Below are 15181 nucleotides of genomic sequence, written 5' to 3' on the forward strand. Positions count from 1 at the left end.
TCCTGAGTTTCTCAGTCGACAGCTGTTTTCCTGCTCTCTGTCCTTCTTTCTTGGCTTGCTTAAGCCTCTCCGTACCCATCAACTCATCACACGGTTTCCTAAACACAGCAGTTTAGAACCTCTTCATCTCCTTTCCCCCCCCTCATCCGTTGCTCTGAACTAAGAAAACCAAAAAAGATTTCCCTTATCAGCTCATCAGCCATGTTTGTACATAGCACTAAGCCATAAACTATGGTTTAGTAAGTCATACCGTTCTGAATTTGTAAGAAAGCAATCCTTTTAGTGTGGCAGCATATATAGTTTGGAACTCCCTAACTATTGACAACAGGCAGGCATCTCCACAGTATTCCTTTCAGCGCCTGCTCAAAACATTTTTGTTCAGGCAAGCCTACCCAGACATGTAGAAGTTGTCAAGTTTTTTCATCTAGTTTTAGCTTATTGTTGCTTTTAACTATTTTCTATTGTTTTAAATACTCTTGCTTCTAACTGTTTCCCCTGCTAACTGTATTTTATTATTTTCCTAAACCACTTTCAGGTTTTATTACAGCCTAGTGGTATATAAATGCTCATTATATTATTATTATTATTATTATTATTATTATTATTATTATTATTATTATTATTTCACAACGGGTGCTGCTTTCCTCACCCCAGGAAGACATCTGGCACCAGCTGGAATCTCACTGGACACTGAAGACAAATAAGCCTTGTCCTTTAACAATAATAATAAAAACCCTGGTCACCCTGTTCTGTACAGAATAGCACATTTCCTCCCTAGCTGTGTCAAAATAGAGAATTAAAGGAATCTAGGGCTGCAACCCTGTTCAAACATACCTGTGCATAAGCTGTACTGAAGACAGTGGGACTTATTTCTGGATGGAGTAAGTAGATCTAGGGTGCTTCCAGGTGGGTATTCCTTGTGGGATGGGTGCCAGTTGTGCCAGCAAGCTTCTTCTTTTTTTTTTGCAACATCTGCACAACACCGCATGGAAAGGAACAGGCACGTCTCCATTTCTTTCTTTTTTTAATGAATCCTGACTTGACACCGTTTCACCGCAGAAGTGAAACTGGCAGCTGTTTCTTCCAACAGCACCACAAGGGGGAAGAGCTGGGGGAAGGGAGGGAGACTGGGAAGACGATGGGTGGAGGGGCAAGTAAATGATGATGATGATGATGATGAAGATGATGATGAAGATGAGAGGTGGGAATCTACACCATCTCCATACAGTACATGCCAACGACCACAGCCTCCAAACTTCTTGAGGCAATTACATGACCTCAGTTAACACATGAATCCTCATCCAGCCGTTGCACTGCAAGCACAGCCTTTTGCATGGCACATTGGGCTACAACACCCAGCAGCCCCAGCCAGCAGCCCATCCTGTTTCCCATGTTAAAAAACAACAACACATAAAGCAGATGGAAGCAGGGATGGGGAAGCTGTCAGCTTGCAAATGCTGCAGGACTCCAACTCCTGTCATCATACCTGACCACTGACTACTCTGGCTGCTGTGGCCGGTGGGAGTTGGAGTTCAACAACATTTCCCACCTCTGGCCTAGAGTTTTGCAGACTGTTGCATAACCTCCAACATTTCTCCGATGAAAATAGGGATGTCCCATTCCATAATGATAATTTTACTGTTTATACCCTACACATCTTATTGGGTTGCCCCAGCCACTCTGGGCAGCTTCCAATATATATAGGTAAAGGTAAACGGACCCCTGGCCATTAGTTCCAGTCGTGTCCGACTCTGGGGTTGCGGCGCTCATCTCGCTTTATTGGCCGAGGGAGCAGGCGTACAGCTTCTGGGTCATGTGGCCAGCATGACTAAGCCGCTTCTGGAGAACCAGAGCAGCGCACGGAAATGCCGTTTACCTTACCACCGGAGCGGTACCTATTTATCTACTTGCACTTTGACGTGCTTTCAAAATGCTAGGTGGGCAGCAGCTGGGACCAAACAACGGGAGCTCACCCCATCGCGGGGATTCGAACCGCCGACCTTCTTATCGGCAAGCCCTAGGCTCTGTGGTTTAGACCACAGGGCCACCCACGTCCCTAATAGTGAGTTAGATGGCCCCAAAATCTGAACTCAGTGTAAAGCATTTTCCTTAGAGCTGTTTAACTGCAGAACAGACTCCCTAGGAAGGTGGAGGACTCTCCTTCAATCAGTGTTGGATTACCAAAGAGGCAGAGTTCAGCACTGGCCTATGAGCCCCACACCTTTTAGTGGCCCCACAACAGCGGATCAAAATAATTTTGATTTGATCTTGAAAGAAAATTACAATCAAGCTTTCTTAGTTTTAGGAGATAATTTGCAAGCCCCACCCCCACCCCCCAGACTTTGACTGCCTAGGGGCCTCCACGGGGTTTAATCTGGCATTGCCTTCATTGGAGGTTCTGAAACAGGATGGACCCCCCCCCCTCGGGGATTATTTAGCTGCAATTCCTGCATTGCACAGGGCTGGACTAGATGACGCCTTGGATCCCTTCCAAGTCCATAAATCTAAGATTCTGTTATTCCCATGCTGCCATATTCTCCCTGCGTGCACCCCATCCATCCATCCATCCATCTAATCCTTCCCGAGGAAAATTGTGTGTGTGTGTATTCAGACATGCTGCGTGAAGGATTGTGTGTGTGTGTGTGTGTGTATTTTGGTACGGTATCATTTATTAAGTATTTTATACTTTCACCTGGGAGTGAATCCCAGTGAACATAGTGGGATCTACTTCTCAGTAAACAAGGCTAGGAATGAAACTGCATAGGAAGCCTTTTTGGTTTGGGGTTTGTTTGGTGACTGAGCTAAGGATTGCACTTTCTGGTACTGTGGTTTGTAAACTGTAAATGGAATTCCTTGGAACATAGTGGAACTTATGAGTAAAAATAAATAAATTACAAGTAGGGGAGTAAAAAAAAGGGGGGGGAGTTTCCAGTAGGCTAAACTAAGCACTGAAAGAGGCTGGGGATTTTTGGCCATTTTTGTGTGTGTAGGCTACTGTCCTTTTCATGGCTATATTCTTGCACCTGGGTAAGTTTCGTGGAACGCAGTGGGACTTAGACGTGCCAAGAACGGCACCATCAGACTGAAAATCTCTTTGCGCGATTACTCGGGAGTAAGGCGCACGCGCACAAAAACCATCAACTGCGCGGGTCGCACTTCTTTCCCAAATGGGGCAGTGGTGCGTTACGGGGGAGGATGTATCCTGGGATCGGACCATAGCTGTCAACCTTCCTTTTCCCCCCGACTGTATAATAAACTCTCCCGCCGGTTAGTAGTAGTACACCGGCCGGCAAGCTGCCGGTGGGGCTTTTGTGTCTTCTTTTTTATTCCCTCTACAACAACTCCCCTCCGGGCCCGTTCTGCCTTCTTTCCCTATCAGGTCCCGGACACATCCATCAGCCCCAATGGGAGCTGAGTGTGCAAGCTGACAAGGGATGGATGGATGGAGACCGGGGGTGGCTGGTGGTAGGGATGGGGGGGGGGGGGTTGCGCGCCGCGCGCTTCTGCTGGTGGTGCTGCTGATGTCAGAGCCAGGAGACAGTTGTGATTGGATCTAATTAGACTTTGCAGCAGCAAATAGACGCGCTCCCTGCATGATCGCCTTCAAAGTGGCTGCTGGGGCCAAACAACTAGCAGAGAGGTGCAAAAAAAAAAAAAGGAAAGGAAAGGGAAAAACAAAAAGAACGAGAGAAAGAAAGAGAAAGAAAGGAGAGAGAGAGAAAAAAAAGAGAAAAAAAGTGGGCGCCGTGCATTTCCAGCCCCTGATAAAGCAAAGGCGCCTTGCGAGTGAGGGAAAGCGGCCGAGGAGGAAGAAGAGGGAGGGGATCACAGGTGAGCCTCCCGGTCGTCGCCTTTAATTCATTTATTTGGAAACTCTACCTGCGCCCGGCGCGCTCTCCATCCCTAGCTTGGGAAGCGTCGCAGCGCAGGCACTTGAGCGCAGCTGGCCAAAAGGAAAAAATAATAATAATAAAAGAGGCGCACGATCCGCGCGCAGCTGCTCTGGGTTTGCTGGTTCATAAAAGTCCCATCCGGCTTCGCAGACCTCGCAAGCGGCGGCAGCGGCACAACCACCACCACGGGAGATCCGGAGCAGGGAGGGGGCGTCGCAGGCAGGCAGCCGACTTCTCTCGCTCTCGCTGCGCGGTCCCCGAGACAGGCGAGCGCGGAGCCAACGCGCTGCCGCTGCTTCTCCTTGTTGCCTCAACTACCGGCGATGACCTCCGTCCTAGGCACCGGCCGAGCACCGGGAGGGCCGGGGAGCCAACTGAAATGCAAGTCCAAGAGGAGGCGGAGGAGGCGGTCGAAGAGGAAAGGTAAGCAAGCGCTGCCTCTTTATCACTCCCCCCTTCCCAAAAATTTCCCTTTTGCCTTAGCCTTCTGTTTCGTTCCTGGTTTTATATTTGAGAGGTTGGCGGGGCGGGGGACGCCCTGCTTATGCCGACTTACTGCGGGGACGGGGACGAAGGGTTGGCTTTTTGGTACTCTTGTTCCGATGTTGCAACCCCGCCCGAGCATCTTCTGAGCGTCTGGTTTCGGGGATGGGGTGTCTCAGTTGTTTCACGCCACCTGCGTTTACCTCCGAAATCCTCCCCGCACCACCACCCAAACAGGCAGGTAAATGTCTGGCAGGCGGAGTGTGCTTGTAAAGAGGGGGGGGGGGTTACAGTATATATCTTACGTGGGGGGTTATTTGTGGAGGGCGAAAGCCAAGAGTGATGGGAAGAGAAAGAGCTTTCTCTCCCTCCTTCCCATGTGCTGGCATCAACACAGCCAGATTCCGCAGCGCAAGTCAAAACATCTCTAGCAGGTGATTCCTTTGACCCTGTCAGAGGTAAAAAAAATTATCACATGATTCGTAAAATGGGTGAAAGTGGAGCGGGGTGGTGGGGGATCTGGACTAGTCTGAGACTCTGAAAGGTTTCCAGACTGTAGGTTTTTCATTTGTCTCATTTTAAAAAAATAAAAAATAAAATAACTATAATCTCCGTCCCAGTTGATTGTGACACGGTAAGTATGTACTCTTGCTGCAAGCTGGTCGTTTGTTTTTAAAAAGGTGTGAGGATAATGGCATCTCATTTGATCACGTTTCACCTCACGGGGTTGTATTTTATAAGCAAAGAAGCAGGGTTTGTGTAGTTGAGGAGGGGGGAGCAATTTTAAAAGGCCCCCAATCGGGGGACAGACTGCACCTGGCAGCAATCATTTCTCTCGCCCTTGCTGTGAATGGGCTTCTCCTGCCAAGGTTTGTTGTTGTTGTTTTTTAAAGTTAGGGAGTGTGCAAATGCTGTTCTGATTCTCTAAGGGGACCAGCGTTCTATAAACGGCAGAGGAATAATTATCCTAATCCAAAAAAGAAAGGAGAGAAGCTGCCGGATGTCATAAAAAGCTAAAGTCTGCCTGAGATTAAAGGTTTTCCCAAAGCTGTCCTGTTTCCTCATAAAGGAAGGATGAGACGGTGCCGGCAGATTGCTAATGCTGTCTTCACAGTTACCATTAAAGATATTGTGAAATCATAGTGGAAAGTCAAGTGACAGGCACAAAGTAAGGCAGAATCTCACTCAGGGAAGTGTGTTCTGCTGCAGAGATGTTCAGTCCAAAGTCTCTTATCGGAGCAGCAAATTCCACCTAGTCTAGAGTTGTCTTAGATAAGTTTATGTCGGCTCACTCAATCACCTCAAGACTCCTTTTGCAGTTGGGATGGAAATGTTTCTTCCCTCTCTGAGAATTAAGCTGTCAGTCTGTCAGAGGCCTAAGATATAGGTGGCACAAGTTTGTGTTTTAATTGTTGCCTCACGTATTATCAAGGCCACAATATGTATATATGGTGGTTAGACAAGTTTTGGGAGATGCTTAGAATGAACAAATCCATCCTTATTTAATTGGGCTGTTTCTATGCTATATCTTCTGTCAGTTAAAACTTTCCATAGCAGGCAGCCATGGACAAATTAAACTGTCAGTTATGTCTGTAGGAAGGTCAGTGAATGAAAAGTTTTGTATATGCCCTCTTAATCTCCTCTTTGGGTTTTAAGTAAAAAATCTTATTTGTAACTTCAGTTGCACAAGAAACTTCTGGAAGTGCCCTGAGTTCCAGAAATAGTATTTGAAGCATCAGGGGGGGGGGGGTGTTGTCGCAAATAAAACTATAAAACTTTGGAGTTTCTTTCAGTTGTTAAATCTCCAACATTGCATACTCTTACACCAGCACTTGCTATTCTGCCTGAGATTTCACATTCTACCTGTAAGGTATCTGTTGTACAAAGTGCATGTCAGTTAAGCTGTGTCTGCTTTCTAGGAATTTTAAACTTAGTGACATTCTAAATTTGTCTCTTGAACGGAATCAATAATTCATTTCAGCCAATATCTCTGTGTTAAGATTGCTTCCTATGCAAATTTCACAAGGCTGCTCTGTTTCTAAGCCAATACATTTGAAGGGGGAAAAAAACCCCTGTAATGAAGATTCCCTCATTTCTTACACTTTCCACTTAATCTCTTTTAGTGTTAGCCTACTGAGCAACAAAGGATTACTAGTGAAAAGAACAAGTTTGACATATGTTGGCTACTTTGAGGACAGTTAATAGGAGTATGGTATTAGGAGTTCAAAGACTTAATAACTATGTTAGGGCATTATTCGGTCATTTAAGAGAGCTATGTTCTGGGACCGTTTTATATCTGTGTTACCTTTTCGGATAAAAGGTAGCAAGAGCTTATTTGACAAATAGATCTCTTCCTGAAGACCCACAGTTTATAAAACAAGATGGATATAGATGTATTCCAACAATGGAAATTACATTTAAAAAAAACCTGGGTTTATAAAAAAATAAATTATTTAAAACCCAGTTGATATTCAACCTGTTGAATTTGATAGTTTGATAATAGTTTTGTAAATTGGTGTTCAGTCTGCCTTAGAGGCAATACGATGCTAAGTAGTCCCAAGTAGGGTTTAGAAGTGGTTTATTTAGCAATAATTGCATAAACGGCAGATAAGAGCAGATCTCTATAAACAACATGAAGGAATATTTGTTGTTGCTTTTCAAGAAAAAAAATGCATCAACATTGTATAGTGGGGGAAAGTGCTTTTATGTAACATACATACCATTTTCTATTGGGAAATGGTGAAATATTTCTAATGATATGCACATTTAATGATGCTCCAAAGGATATTTTACTGCATACTCTACTACTTTTAGAGTGCTAAAAGCAACAACCTATCTCTGCAGAAATTGCTTACATCCACTTCATCATTTAGATGCTTGGTGATACCTTGATACATTTCAGCATTGCTTTGAACAGCGTAAGAAAAGAAAAAGGCTCATATACACTCGCTGTTCGGCTGACAAATGTGCATTGATTATATTTGGAAAAACTGAGAATTCTGCTTAAAATGTCTGTGTGATGGATTGACATTTAATGCTGCAAAGGTGTGGTGTTTATTTAACCACCCGTGTGAAGCTAAAATGGCTGATCTTCATTTGATAATACTGTTTCCTCATTTCCCCCCTGATATACTTTCTAGGATTCCCTTACACTGCAAAGGTGTAAAGTTAGTATTGTAATTTACAACCTCCAAGTATCTGCCTCTTCTTAGAAGCACTTTGCTATTGCGAATTTGCTCAGGAGAAGAGAAACCTTGATTCTACATTGGATGAAATAGTTTTTAAAAAATCGGTATATATTTAAAACTAAAGGATCTGCCTGAGCAGCCTCTCAACTTCTGTGACTGATTCTGAGGTAAATCCGCCGCATGATTTGCAAACGTCAAAGTAATATTGCTTAGTTCATGGGGCCCGATCCAGCCAAAGTTAAGTTCCTTTAAGTCACACTGATTTCAGTGGGATACAGAAGGATACATGTAACTTTTCCTGCTCTGATCAACTAAAATTAGAGGTGCTTAGCTTGGGCCGTATTATGTTCTTGTTGTGTGCTTGTTCTGTTGTCTTTATAAAAGTGAATGGATAACTCTAAATCATTCAGAAGATTTTAAAATTCAAACATTACCAAACGCCTTTTCCACAGATGCATAACGTGTAAGTTTTTCTGCTTGCCTCTTGAAATCTGAAACCGTAATCTGAAAGCAAACCCTATGGATTTCAATAGAACTTGCACGGAGTGATGTTTAGAAACAAGGTAATACTTACTGTCAGCCAACTGGCACATGATTGTAAGCATGCAATATATTTGCTTCATCGTTTGGAAGGAGGGGTGGGAAGCTTGGATATAGGTAAATATGTTATCCTTTTCCATAATCCGCCTAAAGTAAATGAGTGCCGAAATTTATAGAATTATATTTCTCTCTCTCTCTCTCTCTCTCCAGCAATTTATTGCAATGTCAGTCTGTGGTGTGAGCTGACTCTGGAAAACGGGTCCAGCGCTTTGGAAGAATTTGTTGTTGTTTAGATTTAAAGCTCAGCTTTCGGGAGATGTTTTTTGGGTGATGAGTTTTAAAATGCGGCAGATTTTGATAAGCATGCTGAGAAATTGTGGAGTATGTATTGTACAAAACTGGGCATCAGCCATGTGAGGGTTTCTAAAAATAGCTTGTTTAGGGACACGAAGCCCTTGGAGATGGCAAAGGTGTATATAAGCAAGTATACAAAAAAAAAACTTTCAGACACCACTTAGTAGTAAAACACACACACACACACATATATATATTAGTTGGTGGGTTGAATTTTTTCTTTGTTTGCTTGTACCCCAGCAGCAATTAAGCTGACTCATTGTTTGCATGTGGACTCCCCGGGGTTAGACTAAATCTGAGGCATTTGCAGGGAGAGAAGTAAACACACAAAGTTAAATGCTACTGTCTGGAAGGAGAGGCAAGGTTAACACTGGCAGAGCAAACACAAAGGGTTGGCAACAAGAGAGAAAAATATATGCGGCCAGGTAGAGTGTGTGTGTGTGTGGGAACAAAAATGTGGCATAATGAAATTTCTGTGAAAATTAATGAAATTTCAGAACTGCTAAGGAAAAGGCTACTGAGCCCATGCGGATCCCCATTGTGCATTCTCCCTGTTACATCAAGGTAATAAATGTGCGTGTTCCATCTTGAGCTAGATTCGGGGACAAATGTCTCTTCCCTCCCACACACACAATAGGCTGGGTGTCGGGCTTCAGGATGTACACCTTATCTTACTTTACACGTCCACAACCCCGACAGCTTGTGAGCAAGGAGTGGGATTTGGAGATTAAAATTAAAATTAAATTGATTAAAACTTTAATACCCATCATCTTATTTTGGGTTTTCCCTTCCCTCTCTCCCACCCCGGCTTCCTTTCCGCAATCACCTTTGATTTCTAGAGATGTCTTAGGTAGCAATTTGCAATGCCTGAACTTACATTTAGAATGAGGGGGAAATTGTGGAATTCACGATTCCATATCATCAATAGTAGAGCTGCCTCTTTCTAGCAAAAATGAGAATAAAATGAATGGGGAAGGTCGGAAAGAGCAATAAAACGAAGTACTCTGGCAACAACAACAAAGGTAGATGGGCTTCAGGTTAAAATGTACAATGAAGGAAATTAATCACTTATTTGAGTACTTGACCTGTTTTCCCTCCCAGTATGTATTTTTAAAAAAGGGGGGGGGATTTGGTCATGTTTTTTAAGGGTTTTTGTGTTTCTCAGCCTTGTAATTGTACATGTATCCAAACTCAGGAAATGATTCTTCAAATGAGTGAGACCTCTTGGATCAGCTGAAGTCTTGCCCTCCACCTGTATTCCGGCTACTCTAGCAGAGTTTGCTTATTAACTGAGATGAATGGAGCATTTAAAAGATTTGGTGACGGGAGTGCCTGAGTTGATACTGACATGTGTGAAATGCCTGCATTTATTTGTTTTTTTTAAAAAAAGTGCACAAATGTTTAATGAAAGATCAAAATGATAGAAAGAGAAATCTCTATGGGTTTCCCTATGCCTCTTCCTTTTTATATCTATGCGTGTTTTTCTTTTTCAAGAGGAAAAACTTTCTCAGCAAGAAACACTGTTTCTCTGTTCTTCACCACCATCGCCCATTTATATTTTGTTAGTTTTCGTGTGCTGCACGGGCTACCTATTTACAATAGGACAGACAGAAATGCCGTGCCCAGGAAGAAAACTACTGAACGTAGAATCTGCATTCTGCTTAAACATTTCCCTCCATCAAAACAACCCCCTTTTATTTCCCCGTCTTCAAAGTTATACTCCACCCCATTGCTCTTGCTGCACTTCACTGAAGCCCACATTAGCCCTTTACAGAAAAGGAACATTGCTAAATAACAGTGAATAATTAAATTCAGGAGGAGGAAAGGAAGCTGCTTTCATATTGGTCAAGTACCCTCTACAGAATTACCCGGGCTGTGTGAATAATAGTGAACTTGAATTTCTTCCCAGCTTTATAACCCAACTCTGTCTCACATCTTGCCAACTGTTTACAAATTTTGTACTTGTGGTGTGTGTGTGTGTGTAAATGATTTATCTGGGCAGTGGGGAAGTTTGATAGGCACTGCCAAATCTGTCATTCTCCAAGGGCCTTGAATGGTCTCGTCGCATTCCTATGTAAAACCCCTCTGACTCTTGCAAAAAAGTTGTATAACTTCTGATAGTGGGGAATAAAAGCACACACGCTCCTCCTTTATCTGATCTTTCCCTGTCTGTTTGCATTGTCCAGGAACACCGACAACGTAGCAAATTTTTGCAGAAAATCAAGTTGCCGAGACTGATGAAGTGCAACAATTTGCTAGTTTTTCAAAGGTGGCTCACAACTGTCAAATAATATGCCTTTAGTATGAATGCATCAAATAATTTGGCAGCTTATATTGCTTGGCCTTTATAACATCACTAATTTATTAATAGCCTGTTGGAGGCTTTGCTTGCAGTATATGAAAGTGCTATTAATTTCGGCTTCAAAAATGTAATTGGTTGGTATGAAGAACAGAGGCTCATCCGTCAGCTTGATGGATCTCTTAAGGCAAGTTCCCTGCCTCGAACAAAAAAAAAAAGCTTCCAAAATGTTAGGTTATAGTAAGACTTCAATGAAAAATAATATGGAAATGAGAGAGGTGGGGGTGTTATGCCCTTGGCTATATCACATTACTTTTGGTCAAATTGTTTTTTTTAAAAGGTGATGGTAAAAATTATTACAAAATGTGGAAGCAGCTTGTGTTCCTGGAAAACCTGAAACGGCAGCAACGCTGATGAAACGATGCGTAGTAGTGGAGGAAGTAAATTGGGAGGGGATTCTCCTGCCTGAGGAGAGGAGAACAAAGAGAGAGTCACTGGGGGGGGGGACCACAATAGCTCCACGGGAGGGGGGGCTGCCTTGTTCAGTGTGGGGGAATTCAACAGCCATGGAGGGAAAGAGGCCTATGCGTTTATTGGAATCCATGTTAGGTGTATCAAAGCCACTGCTTTGGGACGAACGGTAGGAAACCAGGCAAAGTGAACTCTTACCAATTTGCCATCAACTTTTAAGTCAGGCTTTGCAATGAACTGGTACTAAACAAGTAGTAGATAAAATTGTCAACAGGAATAATAAGAGATTGGCATGTGGGTAACATTAAATTCAGAAGGTAACATTAAATTTAGAAAATGTATGAGATTTTCTTTTTCTCACACCCTCCTGAAAAATGTTAGGGCATTATTCGGTCATTTAAGAGAGCTACTGGGTATGTTCTGGGACAGTTTTATATCTGTGTTACCTTTTCAGATAAAAGGTAGCAAGGGCTTATTTGACAAATAGATCTCTTCCTGAAGACCCACAGTTTATAAAACAAGATGGATATAGATGTATCCCAACACTGAAAATTACATTTTTTAAAAAAACTGGGTTTATAAAAAATATTTTTTTAAAAAACCCAGTTGATATTCATCATGAATATATATATTCATTATTATAATTAGTGGTGGTCACTATTTTCCTCTCTGTCTGCCCTGCTGCCACCTGAAGTCCTGAGCAAGGGGCAGATGTAAATTGGAGTCTGTGTGGCCAACACTGGTGCTATCACTTGCAGTAGCAACAAGAGAGAAGCTTTTCTGGGGGAGAGAATAAACCACACTAATGATGGGCCCCGTCCCCAAGAAACCTCCAGATTTCTCCTCCCCCCCCCCCCCGGAGAAATTTGATGAAATGGTCCCCACCATTTTTCTCCCCACACATAGGGTAGAAAACTTCAAGATGCCATGTGTGCACAGTTCTAGATAACACTACTACTAATAATAATCATAATTTTATTGTTTATATAATAATGGTTATATAATGATTATTTGTATAATTTATATAGTTGCTCATTGACACGGGTGACAAAAGGTGCCGTTAATAATTTTGTCAATGGGCAGATAAATTTTGAGGATGCTTCCGCCATCTTTGTGAGCGGAAGACCATGACGGGGGCACTGTGCCTCTAGCTAGCCTAGGCCCAAAGCACAGGGTTGTCACACCTTTGCCTGCAATGCGCAATGGCACGGCGGTTTATGGACAAGCATGAGGCGTGGCAACAGGGTTGAAGAGGAAGGGGTGGAACTGAGATGGTAATGTGCATGGCACCCCCAGAGCATTGTGGTCAGCATAGCATGGCACGGCGCATTAAGCACCTTGGCAAATGTAGGGGAAGCTTTCCTGGGAAATTTCAGCTTGGGCGTTGTAGGAGTGGGGCTTGCTTTTCAAGTTTGCTTGGACATGCCAAGGCCACAGCTCTGCTGTCCTGTTTCAGCTTTGTATATCTATAGGATCAGAGCACTACTTGCTTAGTACTCGTAAACTGAGCATGTATGCTCACAAAGAAGCTTCCTGTGTATAAGCAGATTACCACCATTGCTTTCCATTATGTTCTTCCACTTTCCCGTCAAATGGCCACAGCTGAGTAGGCAGGGTGACACAGCGCAATGCTGCGTTCTCGCAGCTGAGGAAGCTAGCAACACTTCCAACTTCCGAGAAAACGGCTAGTTTCCTAGGAACCATGCAATTAATTCGGTACATCCAAGTCACCTCTGAACTTCAAGAAACATAGAGATACCCCACCCTCCTGTATTGCAGGACGATACCACTTTTACATGGGGGTGGTGGTCTCCATTGTGGAATGTGACATTATGTTGTGGGTCTGGTGTTGAAAGGAAAGCATCCCACTGGGAGCTCACATGACCTGATGCTTATTGCAGCTTTTTATCTGCTAGCCTGCATTTCCTCCAGATACTTTATTCCAAGATCTGCATCACCTTTGGATGCTTCTCAGCCTGCTTCCATGGTAATCGCCTTCTCCCACGAGCCAAAGTAATCCAGTAGAACTAGATTCACAATTTCCTGATCCGCAAGTTATTCTTCTGAAGCCTCACATGTTAAGGGAGTTGTTGAGAAGCAGAGGATCTATGAATTACTGCTGCAGAAGTTTCGCTGCTTCCGTATGTCAGTTGCTTCGGAGATTTGGGAGCAATAGTCCGGCATGTAAAATGGCTCGAGGTTGATGGCTAGCTTCTTTTCTGTGAGAGTATCTGATCCCTGCTCTGCATCTGGGTGCTCAATTAAGACTGCAAACATAAGCCAGTCAGATGAAGAAAGGCTTTGCAGGCTGGAAGTGGGTGGGGTGTTCAAGCTGTGCAAAGATCAGTTTCAACCTGCAGGCTGCCGGTATGCATGGATTTGTATCTTCAGGAGAAAGTTATTATCAGTGGCATCCTTGCCTCTTCCAAGTCCATATGAAATATTCCCCATGGACAGCCAAGGCCACTTGAAGGTGCTGGGCAGTGCAAGGGGTTGGATAGGGAAAGCTGAATTAGACAGACTACATATCCAGTTACTTAGAAGTTGCAAAAGGTTGGTTTGGTATCTAAACTGTGGAGATCTTGCTCCTCTTGTGTTTTAGGCATGAGCCTGAGGGATGGCCTCTCGGCGTGATGCTTTAAAGCTGAATGCTGGATTACAGTGAATAGCAGCCTCACTGATAGAAGCAGGCAGGCTCGCTGAGATTATTTTCTGGGCAAGGCGATGTTCATTGTGAGAGACAGTGACCCACTTGTGACCAATGTCAACACAATGTGATTGTGCGGTCATAAACATGGTTCAGTTTAGCCTTATTGAATCCATACAGATTGCAAACCTCCTAATCAAATTAAGCAGGACAGGAGGGGGGGAGCTATCCTTTGTCCATAGGTATTTTCAGAGAATTTCATAATATGTAGCTTGTAGATGCCATAACCAATGTGGGGCACAGTGTCCGATATAGGTCCCACATGAGGGACTCGGAATTGGGGGAGACTGAAGCAAAATCTCTGCTTTCAGTGGGTCTTTCGCCAGAGAATTCTAGCTTTCTGTGTGTTCTAAATATGTGCTAGTCTAAAATAGTGGGTGCAAAGTACAGTTAAGGAATCTAGACTATTAAAATTTAGAATATTGCGTATGAAAAACTGTAAGATGGAGTAAATGAATGTCACCACCTAATTATGTCGTATTCACTGATATGGCTCCCATTACCGGTCTCCTCCCCCTCTGCCAGTCATTACCAGCTCTTTGCATGCTTCAATTTATATGAATGGTAACCTGGAAGCCGCAGAGGCAGTGGGAAAACATTAGAGGTCTCTATTGTTAAGCAGAGCAGACAGTAATTAGATGGCACCTTAGTGCTTGCTGTTTACATCTTAAGTTTAAAGGGGAAAGTGGGAATAAATGTTCCCTAATGTCATTGACAGGAGATTTTCCTGCAGCTACAAACCACTGCACCAGACATATTGATTAATATGTGGTGTACCATTTATTTATGCTAAACACCTGATGTTTGCTTCTGCAATCTGGTCTTTCAAAGTCACGATAATATTCAAAATGTTGTCGTCACCCACGTGGTTTTAAAGCCACAAGCCAGCCAGGCTACTTAGTTTATCTTGCTCTCTGCAGTTTGCACAGCCAACATGGCATGCATCATTTCTGCTATGAGCACGGATTCTTGACTTAAAAAAAGAAACCCACACCAACTCATCCCGGAGTGGGGGGTGGGATGAGTGAATATGCAAACAAGGTGCTTGATTGCATTGGTGGCTGTTACATGTTACAGGAAAATCTTTCTGCATTTTCACAGTGTGTTGACCACACGGGAGTATGTATAATCTGGGGAATTTACACTGGGAGTCTCAGTTATCCAAGGGTCCCAATGTGTCTTTGGTATATTTACATATACATGCACTGCCCTCCTTACATCTGTGAACTGTATTGCTGTGAACATT

At 43.4% G+C, this 15181-nt stretch overlaps 1 protein-coding gene across 3 annotated transcripts in view; it reads left to right on the top strand.

Moving 5' to 3' along the window:
* The first annotated feature begins 3733 nt into the window (after positions 1-3733).
* ADARB2 (adenosine deaminase RNA specific B2 (inactive)) overlaps positions 3734-15181 on the top strand; it is a 373028-nt gene continuing 361580 nt past the window's right edge. For all 3 annotated transcript variants that reach the window (XM_033165589.1, XM_033165590.1, XM_033165592.1), the window contains exon 1: positions 3734-4316. In XM_033165589.1, the coding sequence (XP_033021480.1) occupies positions 4217-4316 (100 nt within the window). In that variant the 5' untranslated portion in view covers positions 3734-4216. The remainder of the gene's footprint in view (positions 4317-15181) is intronic.

Source organism: Lacerta agilis, chromosome 12 (genome assembly GCF_009819535.1).
Source record: "Lacerta agilis isolate rLacAgi1 chromosome 12, rLacAgi1.pri, whole genome shotgun sequence".
NCBI lineage: Eukaryota > Metazoa > Chordata > Lepidosauria > Squamata > Lacertidae > Lacerta > Lacerta agilis.